Below are 16,077 nucleotides of genomic sequence, written 5' to 3'. Positions count from 1 at the left end.
ATCGGAAGGGAAGGTTAAATTATGGTTTAATACACATATAATATTCCAAGTTTTTATATAAAAATTTAATTTTTAATTTAAGTGCGTTTAATTTTTTTTTTAATGTTTTTATATCATATATTATATATACATACAATATACAGTTCTCGAAAAAAGTAATCGGAATTGCAAAAAATGCAAAAAAATAAAAACCAGTGATTATAATAACTTCAAATTTCGTAGATTTGTTGCTAAATGTGTAATGGTTATAAATATAAAATTTCAGCCTTATTTCTTATTTCTTTGTTTCACAATCGATTTTTTAATTTGAAAAAAAATATCGTTAAAAATTTAAGCAGGGTGTAAATTTTATAAAGATTTGATAGTGTTCTCAGACATTTAATAATCAGCATGTATATTTGTAATAAAATATTATAAACATAAAAGAATATCTTTTATTAATTTATTAAAATTTTTTTTTGCCATTTAATTAATCAGTTTTTCAGTAAATTTGGATTAAAGTTGACTCAAAAATCATTAATAAAACTCAATTTTAAAAGCATTAAGCTTATTTGGATTGATATTTTTTCAAATAAATTAAATATTATTTATCTAATATTAATTAGATTTTATTATAATCCTTTATAATTATTATATTTTAAATCCAATTTTGCCTTTCAACTAATATTAAGGGTTAGGGCCGGTTGCCGATCAATACGGAAAATAAACTTTGATTTCAAATTTTTCAACAGGATAAAGTGTGAAATTTTTTTTATTAGAATCAACATTATGTAAGCTTTATTTTATTAATCATCCAATCCTTAATAAACTACTATTTGAATGCTGTACCAGAAGTTTTAGGATTTATAGCTTAAATTTTTAACGACTTTTTTTTTCTCAATTAAAAAATTGATTGAGAGACGAGGAAAAGAGATAAAGGGCTGAAATTTTATATACATAATATTTATACATTTAACAATAAATTTTGAAATTTTGAAGCAATTTTTATCATTGGATTTTTATTTTTTGCACTTTTTGTTATTCCGATTACTTTTTTCGAGAACTGTATATATATATATTATATTTTATTTCATTTCATATTTTATCCTATATATTTTTTAATCGGCAAGGAAAAAAAATTAATTAGGGCTCTACCGTCAAATTCTTATTGTAATTTACAAATTTTTTTTTATTAGTTTTTTCAATCTAAAAAAGAAAAAATAAAATAAAATTCTTGTACGTAGTTTTTTTTATTTTCTTTGATAAAAAAATGTATATTGTTTTTATTAAAAATAAAATAATAAAAAAAAAATGTATAGAAATTTCTGCGTCAAAATTGTGAAACCCAACATGAAACTAAATTGTGAACCAAAATTGTGAAACTAAAATTGTGAAACAAGAAAAACGCCCAACATTTGGATACGAAAAATTCTACTATGTTGTAATCATTATGTGCTCCTCATATGTAATAATTTTTTTTTTTACGAATTCGCTTCTTTTGTCGGATAAATTTCATATACTAATTGTTTAAATATCGAGAATTTTTGTTGGATTTTCTCTGTTGAATTTATCAATTCCACTTATCAAGAGAACGCTTTTAACTATTTAACATCGAGATTATTAAAAGGGAGCATGAATTGTGCTTTACCAAAGAAATTTTAATTAAAACAAAAATGGAAGTTGGCATAAATATATGTATATTTATCGTTACTATACAACTGTATCAAAGTCAAATAAAATTCTTCCAACTTTAATCTTTAAAATAAGAACTCAATAGAAGACAGCACATAAATTACGTTTGTGTAATACGAGAATACTGTATTATATTTGTTACACTGATGCATGATACTATCAATACAATCTCATTTCCTGATTTGTTATAGTATGTTCAGCTAAATCATTGATATACAAATTTACAATGATATTCATTAACAGTTTTTCAATAACGTAAATAGATTACGTGTCACATTTTCAAAAAAAGAACGGTTTAGTTATGAAATTTCGTCGTGTGGATAGTTATTTTGGATTGCTATATTTTGGTTTGTTTTAATTAACGCTTTAATTTATTTTTTAAAAACAAGAAACAATAAACGGCTTCTTGACGAGTGGGGAAAAAATGAGTATAACATACATGTATATTTTGAAGCATATAACATCAAATACATTAATGAATTATATCAGATAGCTTAAAGCTTAATATTATTTTTCTCGGATTTTTATTCTATTAATTTTAATATTACCTAAACTAAAATAATTTATGAATAATAAATAAATTTTATATATTTGTTTATAAAATATACTAAGCTACAATAGCTGCTTAGGTAATTCGCTTTACAAAAAAATTGCATACATTTATTACATTTATTAATTTTTTGCGCACTTTTATTATTTGTGTTACCCTTGAAAATATTACTCAACAGTTTTTGTCATGTGAAATACGCAGGACGGCAGGAGTGGCCTAACAAAAGAAACAACTGTTGAAACAATGATTTTCACATTCATATTGTTATGCGTAAAACCTATGCCCGCCCTCGTGCATAAAAATAGTTTGTTAAACCATAAAAATAGTTTGTTAAACCATAGCGTTGCATTCATATTCAGTTGCTACGCATTATTATGCATGAATTGCTTGTACAATGATCATGATAATCATTATATTAATATATTTATAAATACTATATTTTTTCATACAAACATTTTTTGACCTTTGAAAAATGTCTTCCCAAAATAAAGCTATTGAACATTCAGAAATTTCAAAATATTTAAAAAGTAGTTTTATATATTCGACCAGCGGAAATGAAAAAATTGATAAATTCATTCAAGAAAGGCAATTAAATATCAATTCTTATAATGACGTAGTATTTGAATGGATACCATACAATCAGTTTGATCATATTGAAAAAACATACAAAAATGGTTCTATAACTGTATATTTAGCAACATGGAGGAATGGCCCAATACGTAAGGAGTATCAGCATAGTTTATATTATAGAAGATATTCAAATAAAGAAGTTGCTTTAAAATGTTTTCATACCTTGCAAAATCCTGTTGATTCTCTAATAAATGAGGTATAAATTTCTACATATATTATTGCATTTATTATTACATTTTTTAATATGATGCTAATTTTCTGTTAATGATGGTTGGTTTTAGGCTAAAAAATATTCAACAAAAAGTGACAAGTTACTTGTATCGTTTGGAATATCACAAAATCCAGATACAAGTGATTATATTTTAGTTCTTACTTGGACTAGTGGAAATGAAAAAATTGATAACTTCATTCAAGAAAGGCAATTAAATATTAATTCTTATAATGACATAGTATTTGAATGGATACCATACAATCAGTTTAATGAAATTGAAGAAACAAGCAAAAATGGTTCTATAACTGTATATTCAGCAATATGGAAAAATGGCCCATTATACAAAAAATCTCAGCAGGGTTCATACTACTATACAAGAGATTCAAATAAAAAAGTTGCTTTAAAATGTTTACATAACTTGAAAAATCCTGTTGATTCTCTAATAAATGAGGTATAAATTTCTATAAATATTATTACATTTCTTATTACACTTTTAATATAATATTAATTTTCTGTTAATGATGGTTGGTTTAGGCTAAAAAATACTCAACAAAAAATGACAAGTTTCTTGTATTGTTTGGAATATCTCAAAATCCAGATACAAGTGATTATATTTTAGTTCAAAAATATCTTACCTGGATTAGTGGAAATGAAAAAATTGATAATTTCATTCAAGAAAGGCAATTAAATATTGATTCCTATAACGATGTAGTATTTGAATGGATACCATACAATCAGTTTAATGAAATTGAAGAAACAGGCAAAAATGCTATAACTGTATATTCAGCAATATGGAAAAATGGCCCATTATACAAAAAGTATGAGTACGGTCCATACTACTATACAAGAGATTCAAATAAAGAAGTTGCTTTAAAATGTTTGCATAACTTGCAAAATCCTGTTGATTCTCTAATAAACGAGGTATAAATTTCTATAAATATTATTAATATTATTACATTTCTTATTACATTTTTTAATATGATGTTAATTTTCTGTTAATAATGGTTGGTTTTAGGCTAAAAAATACTCAACAAAAAATGACAAGTTTCTTGTATTGTTTGGAATATCTCAAAATCCAGATACAAGTGATTATATTTTAGTTCAAAAATATCTTACCTGGATTAGTGGAAATGAAAAAATTGATAATTTCATTCAAGATAGGCAATTAAATATTGATTCCTATAACAATGTAGTATTTGAATGGATACCATACAATCAGTTTAATGAAATTGAAGAAACAAGCAAAAATGGTTCTATAACTGTATATTCAGCAATATGGAAAAATGGCCCATTATACAAAAAATCTCAGCAGGGTTCATACTACTATACAAGAGATTCAAATAAAGAAGTTGCTTTAAAATGTTTGCATAACTTGAAAAATCCTGTTGATTCTCTAATAAATGAGGTATAAATTTCTATAAATATTATTACATTTCTTATTACATTTTTAATATAAGGCGTTTTCTAGGAAAATGAGTGTCTAAGACCAATTAGACAATGGAATTTCATTGTTTATTTGGTAATTTTCCTAGCATACGCCCTATATGATATTAATTTCCTGTTAATTATGGTTGGTTTTAGGCTAAAAAAAATTCAACAAAAAATGACAAGTTACTTGTATCGTTTGGAATATCACAAAATCCAGATACAAGTGATTATATTTTAGTTCTTACTTGGACTAGTGGAAATGAAAAAATTGATAACTTCATTCAAGAAAGGCAATTAAATATTAATTCTTACAATAACATAGTATTTGAATGGATACCATACAATCAGTTTAATGAAATTGAAGAAACAAGCAAAAATGGTTCAATAACTGTATATTCAGCAATATGGAAAAATGGCCCATTATATAAAAAATCTCAGCAGGGTTCAAACTACTATACAAGAGATTCAAATAAAGTAGTTGCTTTAAAATGTTTTCATACTTTTCATACCTTGCAAAATCCTGTTGATTCTCTAATAAATGAGGTATATATTTCTATAAATATTATTACATTTCTTATTACATTTTTTAATATGATGTTAATTTCCTGTTAATGATGGTTGGTTTCAGGCTAAAAAATATTCAACAAAAAATGACAACTTTTTTGTATTGATTGGAATATCTCAAAATCCAGATACAAGTGATTATATTTTAGTTCAAAATAATTCTATAAACTTAGTAAATTGGATTAGTGGAAATGAAAAAATTGATAATTTCATTCAAGAAAGGCAATTAAATATTTATTCCTATAATGAAGTAGTATTTGAATGGATACCATACAATCAGTTTAATGAAATTAAAGAAACAGGCAAAAATGCTATAACTATATATTCAGCAATATGGAAAAATGGCCCAATACATTATAATTATGATTATCTTAAATATACAAGAGATTTAAATAAAGAAGTTGTTTTAAAATGTTTGCATAACTTGCAAAATCCTGTTGATTCTCTAATAAATGAGGTATAAATTTCTACATATTATATCATTGCATTTATTTATTATTACATTTTTTTTTTTAATATATTAATTTCTAATTTATTGTCTTAGGCTAAAAAATATTCAATAAATAGCTATTTTTTTCAATTGTATGGAATATCTCAAAATCCAGATACCAAGGACTATATTTTGATTTTTAGCAGTCAAAGTTTTGAAACATATTGTAGCTTATGTGATAAAATATACATGGACATCCAGTATAAATGGTGTAAGTCGTGTAATTTTATAGGCTGGAAAAGCGGAAATGATAAAATTGATAGTTTAATTCAATTAAAAATTAATGAACCAAATGATATAAGACTTGAATGGATACCATACAATCAGTTTAGTAAAATTAGAAATATAGACAAGAGCCATTTTGTTACAGTATATTCAGCGACATGGGAATATGAAATTGCTTTAGTATGTTTTAATGATTCACAAAAATTTCTAAATAAGGTATGAAATATTTTTAATTTAAATTTAAATTTTCTTTTAATTTAGTGATATATTTCTATAATTTACAGGTCAAAGAATCTGATAATAATTTTGAAATATATGGGATATCTCAAAACCCGGATAAAGGGGATTTCATTTTGGTTCTTCAAAATGAATATTGTACAGAATATGGTAAAACATATTGCAAAAATTGTGGTGGAAAATATGGTCATATTGATCATACATGGTGTAAACAATGTCTAGTAACTGCAACTTCCATTAATAGTGGAAATGAAAAAATTGATGATTTAATTGAAGAAATGCGATTAAAGATCAATTCTCATTTTAATATAATATTTGAATGGATACCATATAATCAATTTAATTACATTAAAGAAATAGGTAAAGGTGGATTTGCTACAGTTTATTCAACAATATGGAAAGATGGTCCATTAAAGTATGATGTTAATAAAGAAATGTGTACTAGAATTACAAATAAAAAAGTTGCTTTAAAGTGTTTAAATAATTCACAAAATATGATTGATGAATTTTTCAATGAGGTATGAAATTTCTCAATAAGTTAATTTTAATTAATCGGAATGCTTTTTTTTAATTAATAATTTTTATTATAATAGGTTAGAGCATATTCAATTAGTAAAATAGATGATATTCTTAATGTATATGGAATATCTCAGAATCCAAATACAAAAGATTATATTATAGTTGTTGAATATGCAGATGGCGGAAGTTATAATAATTGGATAAGCATAAATTACAAAGATTTTAATTGGAGAAATAAAATACAAACACTACTTAGTATCATTGAAGGTCTCAAAGGAATTCATAAAAAACAGAAGGTTCATCATGATTTTCATACAGGGAACATATTGTTTTTAACAAAAAACTTAAATAATCTTAATAGGAAATCATTATTTATATCAGATATGGGATTATGTGAAGATGTGAATAGCACAAGTGATATAAAAACTTATGGAGTTATCCCTTATATAGCGCCTGAAGTATTAAGAAGAAAACCTTATAGTCAAGCAGCAGATATATATAGCTTTGGTATGATTATGTATTTTACAGCAACTGGAAAGCAACCTTTTGACGATTGTGCACATGACCATCATTTAACATTAGAGATATGCAATGGAATTAGACCTGAAATAAATGAGCTGGAAGTACCAAAATGTTATATTGACTTAATGAAAAGATGTTGGGATTCAAATCCAGATAATAGACCAAATGCTACTGAATTAAATATTGAGATTAAGTCATTTTATGATTTTTATAGCTCATATAAAAAAGGCAATTTAAATGCAACTGAAATTAGAAAGCAATTTAAAGAAGCAGAAGCTTACAGAAAATTACATCTCTCTTCTTTTAAGGAAAACAAACAACATCCAGGAGCTATTTATACATCTCGATTACTTAACCCTTTTACAAAAGATCTTCCTAAGTATGATAATAATAATTCTGAATGTTTAAGTTGTGCAATTATTGCTGATTGATGATATCTTACCATGATGAAACTTAAAATACCGTCAGAAGTTTAACTAGTAACTTTAATATTTTTTTTGTCTTCCACAAAGTTTATTTAATAATAACATGCATTTATGCTTGCCCTTTAATATTCTATAAGTAATCAGCCTTTTTTCTTCATAATTATACTTGCAATATTATTGATAATTTTTTGGAATATATAAATATATAGGAATCATATTTAATTATAGTTAGTTATTGTTTAACACTGATTATGGAGTATTTGTAATTTTTATTTACATAAATAAATCAGTTTGTAATTGAGCAATTTCTTGATATTTTTAAGATGCATAAATGTTAATTGTAAATGATTATACTAAACATCATTTAACCTGACATGTAAAATAAAGTGAGTTATCTAATCACGATTATTTAAACAGCCAAATAAATGCCTTGATGCAATTGTATATTTGGTTACATTAGTTATTTTAATGATCTTAGTTCTAACAATTCTCAAATTTCGGCACAGTCTTATTGAATAACGAATTCATGAATTATTTTCTTCAGTAGTTTCTGCAAAGACTTGTTTAATTAATCAATTATAATAGGTGATTCTGATGAACTATTTCTATAACAGGTCTCTTGTCATTGAATGATTCAGTAGATAGGGTTGGATTAGTCTGGTCTGGTCTGGTCCCAAAAAGACTGGTCTTTCAGCTAGGTCCAGACCAGTCCAGTCTTTTGACCAACCTTAAAGTTTTTAAATTATCTTATTTACAGTATAACAGTGGTATTCTTGGATTGATAATGAAATGCAGGTTGCACTAAAAATTATGACATTAATTTATTATTTATTATCATTGTTTTCATTATAAATTAAGTATAGCCCAAATAAAATCTAAAATGAAGTTTAAGAGTAAAAATACTGGATAGAATTTTAAATCCTTATACAACTGTTGAAATATGAAAAAAAAAATTGTAATGAAAATAAAAAAATAAAAATAATCATATAACACATAATAATTGCATATATGAAAAATTTTTATTCTTATACTTCAACATTTTTAAAGCATCAATGAGAAATTAAATGATATTGATTACAAAATACCAAAATTTGAAATATTTGTATTTCAAAATGAAAACTTTATTAATAATATATAATTTATCATTTTTATATTAGATAATAATATTATATAATTGGTCCCAGTCCTGCAGTCTGGACTAGAGGTCTGCAAGTGGGACCAGAACCTGGAAACCCTAACCTGGCCTGGACCTGGATCCTGATTTGGGCCAACAAAATTTCTTTAAAATTCACCCAGGCTGGGTCCGGGCCAGCACATGATTTTCGTTAAACCTGGATTTTCATAATTCTAGCCAAAATCGTCTTAATTCTGGCCGAAATTAAACTGGCCAAAATAAAGTTGGCCAATTTTTTTGTTTTTACAACAAAATGATATAATAATAGTCTGGATCCGGTCTAGGGATGGCAACGGTTATGATCATAAACATTTAACTGACTGTTTAATTAACTCGTTTAACTGCCATTTAACTGACCATTTGACCAACCATTTAACCGACAATTTTCAACTGACCATAACTGATCATTTAAATTATTACAACCAATTATAACTGACCATAACTGACCATAACCAACCATTGCCATCTTTAGTCATGTCTGGATCAGGTTTTTAATATATTAAGTCCAGGTCGGGTTGTAAAATAGGGTCAATGCAGGCCTCTATTCTGAACTGGTCCTCAAATCTCAAACTGAAGACCATGAAGACTGGTCTCAAGAATGAGTCTCTTTAATGGATGATCTATTTTTATAGCTGATCCCATTGTCATTAAGTGATTGCAATTGATAATTCACAGGTTTCTTTAATGGGTGATTCATTTTGATAGAAGATCTCTTTAAAGGAGTTTTATTCTATTAACATATCCGCCGATTTGCAGAATTTGCTCATCAGTTATGTGGCGCAGTACCGATTAAAATCGATCAAAACCCGTTCCTACATAAGAAAAAATGTCAAAAAATATATAAAAAAACTTTTAAGACCTCTCCCAAAATATTTACCTCTTTAACCCAAAACCAGTAGAAGGAGTTTCTAGAAAAAAAAGGAAAAAAATATTATAAAGTTAGTTTATTAGAAAAAACAAAAGAAAACTTTACAAAATTCAGAATATTTAATGATTTAACGAAAAAAAATTAACTGAAAAATAATTAATACTGTAATAATAAATATCAAATAGATTTTAATTAAACAACTAATCAATACATAATCTAAATTCGCTAAAACATCGTTATAAATATTTAGAGTTATTTATTTATTGAAAAGATTTTTTTTGAATAATTTTGCTTTCTAAATAAATTTTATAAAAAAAAAAATAAAAAAACAACTCCAAGTTGTATCTAATATAAAATAATTACAAATATACTTGCAAAAATTCTCAACTTACTTGATGTAAAAACTGTTTGAAAAGTTGATGGGGGAGTTGATGGGGAGTTTAATAGGAAGTTTACGAAAGAAAAAAATTTTTTTAACGCTACTTTTTGTTGAAGTAATTTCTTAATATCTGTCATATGATCATGTAGCACAAGTGTGATCATTTTTGCAAAACTTAATTTACCTAATTTTTATTAAATTATTGTCAAATTCCTTAATTTAGACGAATTTTGTTAATTTCACAGATCGGCGGATATGACAGTTAAATATATAATAATTAATAACTAGAAATGCGTCTAACACCAGGGACTCTGTCCCTGGACAACCTTGCCAGTAATGCTGATAATCTACTGATAATTTAATGTGCAATTATCATTTGTTTAATTGAAATATGATATAATGATAATAAAATCAAAAGTGAAGTGAAAGAAAATTAAATAAAAATGAAATAAATAAAATAAAAAGTGAAAAATAAAAAATGATAAAAAAAAAAAAAAAAAGGCTAAGAAGGGGGTCTGGGGGTGACTCGGTCACCCCCAGAAAAAAATTTTTTATGTATTTTTAGCGATTTTAACCTTTATAAAAGAGGAATTTTTGAGAGATAGGATTTGTATATATTTTGGTACAAAAATAACATGGGGCATTAATTATATATTAGTTTTAATTTGGTGTTATCAATTTTTATTAAAACAATGATTGAATTCATTTACAAAGGTAATGGAGTTGATGCTATTTGTTCTAGTCGCTCATATTCTTCAATCATTGATTGATCTGTAATAAATGCAGAAGGATTTAAAGCTGCAATATAAACATTTGACCAGTTTGGACACCTACTTAATGCGACATATGCTTGACCTGCTGAGAATATTTGATTATCTAAGAATAAGGATACTTTATATAAGGTTAAACCCTGTGTTTTGTGAACGGTAAGAGCATATGAATTTTGTAGGGGAAATTGGCATCTACTTGAAGGTTTACCATCAACAAAAAATGTTGCAGTATCTCTTTTAATGATTATATCCACAATACCACCTACTACACTAAATGCTACTCTAACTTCTAATTTTCCAAGTCAACATCAGTTATTATACCTATTGTACCATTACAAATTTTATGCTCTGCTAAATCATTTTTGAGGTACATTACTCGAATTCCTTGTTGTAAACGTACATAATTAGGATAATTGGTTTTGTTTTAAATAATTTTTTTGATTCATCAGGATTATATGATTCACCATTAATAAAGTCAACTGCGGAATTAATTAAAAACTTATTTTGGTTAATTGGAAGCATGTTGCAAATCATATTATTAATTCGGTTTGCTGTTTCTTTGTATCCTACAATATTTGTTATATCAAGTGTTGTGTGAAGTGATTTCTGGTCAAACTCTGCAGCTTTTTGATATAAGAAATTCCAAGTGTTTAGAGTCATTTTGTCCATTCTAATCTCTTGTAATGCATTGAAATATCGTGGATCTTGACCTTGACGTTGTGGCTCTTTCAAGAATAATGGATAGAACAATTTCCATTCTGATGACTTGTATACAGGCAATCCAGTTACTGGAGGTAATTGTGCCAAATCTCCAACTATAATTACATTTAATCCTCCAAATGCAATTGTTGTTTGTTGTATAACAGAAAACATTTCTGAAATAAAACTAAGAAGTGCGGCAGATACCATTGAAATTTCATCTATGATTAAAGTGTCAATCTGTTGCAAATTTTTGAAAAATTCATAATCATGAAATGCTAAGGTTTGAAATCCATTTTGCATTTCACGAATTCTCAATGCTGAATGGATTGTCTGACCTCCAATATTCTGTGACGCCACACCAGTTGGGGCTAATAATAAGTATTTTGATCTTTTATTTTTAAGATCATTAACAATTAAATTAATAATAAAAGACTTTCCTGTTCCACCAGGTCCTGTAATAAAAAAGTATGGGTATTTATTTCTTTGTGTTTTAGGACCTAGAATGTTTTTAATAGTAGAAAGTACATGTAGTTGATCATTAGGAAGATTAAGAGTAGAGCATTGTGGAAGAATTGGTGGATTGATTCGTAAAGAAGTAAGTTGTATATTAATTAGTTCTGAAGTTGAAGGTGGAATGATATCTTGTAAATTATTTAATAATGTGTCTAATGTTTGACTGAATTGAGCATCTAATTTTAATTGTTGTGTTCGTAAATACTCTTGTGTGATTTCTTGAATTGTTTCATGTAATTCAGGATGGAGAAATAACCAATGTTCTCTATATGTTTGAAATGTGCTAAGTAATTCTTCCTCACTTCTACAAGAAAGTTCAAGCAATAATTTTTGATAAAAATAGTATTCACCATCTTGTAATTTTAAATAACGAAATCTAACTAATCTGGGAGTAGTTCTTTTAACAACAAAATTATTTAATAAATCTGAGTGAATTTGACGTATTGTTGTCTTTGGTCGGGATTTTGTTATTTCATAATGTTTAAAATAATTTGGATATGTTAAATTATTAAATTCATCTCCCAATGGTCGATTAAAATATTTTTCTATATGATCCTTCCAATAAGGATCATCATTATTATCAATTAAATAAATTGGACGAATTGCTTTTTGCCTACTTGTAGGTGGATCAGTTGTGAGATATTCAACAGCACATGAAGAATTACATATCACTTCACCTAATATCAGAAACATTAATTCCATTGAACCTAGCCTTCTAGCTATTATATGTTCCCTGAATTTATCACCTTCTTTTATATTAAAAACGTGAGTTGGCTCAGATTTAGATATATATTTTGATAAATATCTAGCTAATCCACGTGAACTTACATACTGAATGTTCATATGGGCATCCCATATCATTAAAGTTTCAGGATGATATGGAACAACCCATTGATCTTCAGGCTTAATACATTTATATATATACCTGTGAGTATTTTCATCATAATATGTAGTCAAAGAGAAAGGGCGGGGAAATCCCTTTTTACAAGTATGTCCAGGCGCAGCTTGACCTCCACATTTTGCACTACAGACATGGATTTGATGTTTTTTTACTTTTGTATATAAATCAAATTCAGTATTTGGATCTGGCAAATCAGATCTTATGAGATTTTCAGAAATCATTTGTTGTATAGTTTTTGAAACCCAATATATGCCATGCATATGTGCAGCACCCCGATTTTGGAATTCAATTCTTTCAAAAAAGTGAATCAATTCAGCCCATCTTGAATGTTCAGGACTTTTCCAAACATGTTTTTTTAATTGTTGTAAACAATGAATAAAATGTAATGTAGTGTGCAATGGTCTGTTGGTTGGAATTGTATCATGATTGTCTGTTACTCTTAGGATTTTATGTAAGTGCGTCCAATGGCTTTCTGCCATGGTAAGAGTAACAAATAGCGATGGTAATCCATATTCTGATATCATTGTATTTACATGTAATTCTTTTTCATGAAAGTATGTGTCACCAGTACGAATGAAAGTAGGTAATGTTGTAGTTATAGATTCATTAATGATATGTCCATTTGTATAGGAGGATCTTTGAATAAGTTCAGCAGCAGTTGGTGGGCGATGTATTCTATCAGTTTGTTTTTGTTTCCATAGTCTTTGGTTATTTTGGTGATTTCGAATCTTTTCAAGTTGTAAGTATGACCAAGCTAACCATTTATGATGAAGTCTGAATCGGGAATCAATATTAAGTACTCTTTGTTTAATGTACTTAGAATATGTTTCTTCACGTACTGTATTGTTATTAGATATAATATCATGATAATGTCCTTTGCCATCAGGAAAAAGGTCAGGAAATAACAATGGTTCTAAATTTGAATCATTCACAGATAGAGGAAGTAATGTATTTTCAGGTGTTCTTACAAAACCTGCCATTAAATGTGTATAATGAAAGTCCTCATTATGAACTTCATTATTAAAATTAGTATTTGGGACTATAATATCATTATGTAAAAATGGTGGAGCTGAATTATCATTTGGTATGTGAAATGCTCTAGGGAAAGGATTTGCCATATCTGTGCCAGGTAAATCTAAGAGACGTGAATAAGGTCTTAAAAAGGGGTTATGCAATTTTAACCAGTTTGCTGCTGTAACTAATGTGTTATCTAACCAAGTATTATTTGAATTTAAATCCATGTTATCTTCAAGATATGGGCCAACCATTCCAGAATATAATATTAAAGAACGTGTATTTTTTGAAAAATTCATTGTACCAGTTAAGGTTCTATATTCTGAATATATAGCACTGTTTGCAGAATTTCTGCCTAAAGAACAATGCATAAATACTGGAGATAAATACATTCTTCTGCCTAAAGGTACAGCTTTTATTTCATTAGGAACAGGGTAAAGGAAAGGAAATGCATATCTAGTTGAAGGTTTTTTACAAGATAAACATACAGCAATACGATTTGGAGGTCTAGAATGAAATGTTAATAGTGAATCAAATGGTTTTTCAGGATATGCTTGTAAAAGGGGATAAGGAAAATTTTCATTATAAGGGAGCCATTCACATTTTTCAGGATACATGAGGCGTCCACAAAATGCACAAGGAGCACAAATAAATTGATTTAATATATTTGTTTCAAATGTATTTAATAGTTTATTAAACTTTTGACTTGGTATCCAAGGATTGGTTGGTATGTACCTTTGGTTATCAATGGTAGAAAATCTTGAAGTGTATGAAGTATTTAATATATTACCATTTTGAAGAGCTTGTAATTGATTTTGTAATTGTCTTAGCATATTCTCAGAATCATCTTGATAATTTAATTGTGGTTGAGATGATAGATTAATATCAAAAATATAATGTTGAAAAATATGATAAGACATAATTAAAAGTTGGTTTTTTATTTTTTTATTGTAAAATAATGATAAATTGTTCGTAAAAGAAAATTTATGAAAAAGTGATTTATTTAAATATTTATAACATTTTATTTATTTACTTTATTTTGACTAATTTTTTTCCATACTGCTACGTATTTTTGATAATTCTTTATACAATTTAATAATAATTGATTGTTTTATAATTTATCACTTTTATTATGACTACATTTTTTTAATAATCTCGTGATAATATTTTTCAAATTTTGGTTTATCAAATATATTAACTAAAATAGGTTAGTGTTATAATTTGTATAAAGTAACAGATGTATATTGTTAATCAGTGTTACATAATAAATGATTTAATGATTGTCACACATAAAAAATAAATGATTTAATGATTGTCGTACACATAGTAAATAATAGATGATTTAACAATTATTATATAAAATAGAAATTTTATTTATTTGAACGTAAAACAATAATAAGAGATATACAAAATATTAAAAAAAAGTATTATAGTTAATAGAAAAATAGTAAATTTCTTTATGAATAGATGAATAAAAAATAATAGAATATAAAGTAATATAATGTTTTTTAAAATGTTATAATATATTATTAAATTATTTTTATTTGGATTTACATTTTGAATGGGAAGGTTTTCTGCCTCTTTTTTTTCCTCGAGTTGGCTGAAAATGGTATAATCATTAGTAATTAATTTTGAAATATATGTTAAATAAAGTTAAAATTTTTTATTACCGTTTTGTCATCATGTGTAACATTAGTAACATCACTATCATTTTCAGATGATCTGTCATCATCATGATCATTAGTTTTTTCAATATTTTCATTTTGATCATCAAGTATATTAGTAGCAATATCTGCTAATTTCATTACTTTATTTGGTTCAAATGGCTTTTGAATATTACGTTTAGTTAATTCTGGTATTCTCTGTTCTTGATGAATAAGGTGTGCATTGTTTGTTTGTGTTGTTGAGAATTCAGATGTTGTAGTATTTAACCATGGTAAAGACGTTGATTTATTAGAAGGTACTTGAGATTGACCTTTTAAAAAAGAAAAATTATGTAATTCAAGATATAATTTATTGTCAACTAAAGTTATTTCCCCTGAAAAAAATAGACTAGATCCACGTCTTATGTTTGTGGTTTGATTTTTAAGACGGGATTCAAGGGGATGAAAAATTGTAATAGGTATTTCAACAATTTTATCCTTAGATAAATAATCACTAATAAGACAATCAATTTTTACTCCATGGTTAGAAATTATAGGAACATCAGCTGCTAACCCAACTGCTGTAATATAGATAGGATGAACAGGTAAATCAGTTGGTTTTATATCAAGAATTCTTGCTG

The 16,077-nt window shown here is 26.5% G+C and overlaps 1 protein-coding gene across 1 annotated transcript; it reads left to right on the top strand.

The window, feature by feature from the left end:
* Positions 1–2,693: 2,693 nt before the first annotated feature.
* OCT59_008581 (uncharacterized protein) lies at positions 2,694–7,478 on the top strand (the record flags this gene model as incomplete). Its single annotated transcript, XM_066142590.1, has 15 exons — positions 2,694–2,748; positions 2,839–3,047; positions 3,133–3,202; positions 3,380–3,513; positions 3,597–3,983; positions 4,078–4,467; positions 4,531–4,581; positions 4,644–4,713; positions 4,891–5,033; positions 5,119–5,188; positions 5,306–5,511; positions 5,599–5,985; positions 6,054–6,213; positions 6,367–6,524; positions 6,600–7,478. The coding sequence occupies 15 exons, from the start codon at positions 2,694–2,696 to the stop codon at positions 7,476–7,478; spliced, it is 3,369 nt and encodes a 1,122-aa protein (XP_065999457.1).
* Between the last annotated feature and the right edge of the window lie 8,599 nt (positions 7,479–16,077).

Source organism: Rhizophagus irregularis, chromosome 16 (assembly GCF_026210795.1).
Source record: "Rhizophagus irregularis chromosome 16, complete sequence".
Classification (NCBI taxonomy): Eukaryota; Fungi; Glomeromycota; class Glomeromycetes; order Glomerales; family Glomeraceae; genus Rhizophagus; species Rhizophagus irregularis.
The sequence above is the reverse complement of the archived record's forward strand: the minus strand, read 5'-3'. Positions and strand labels throughout refer to the sequence as shown.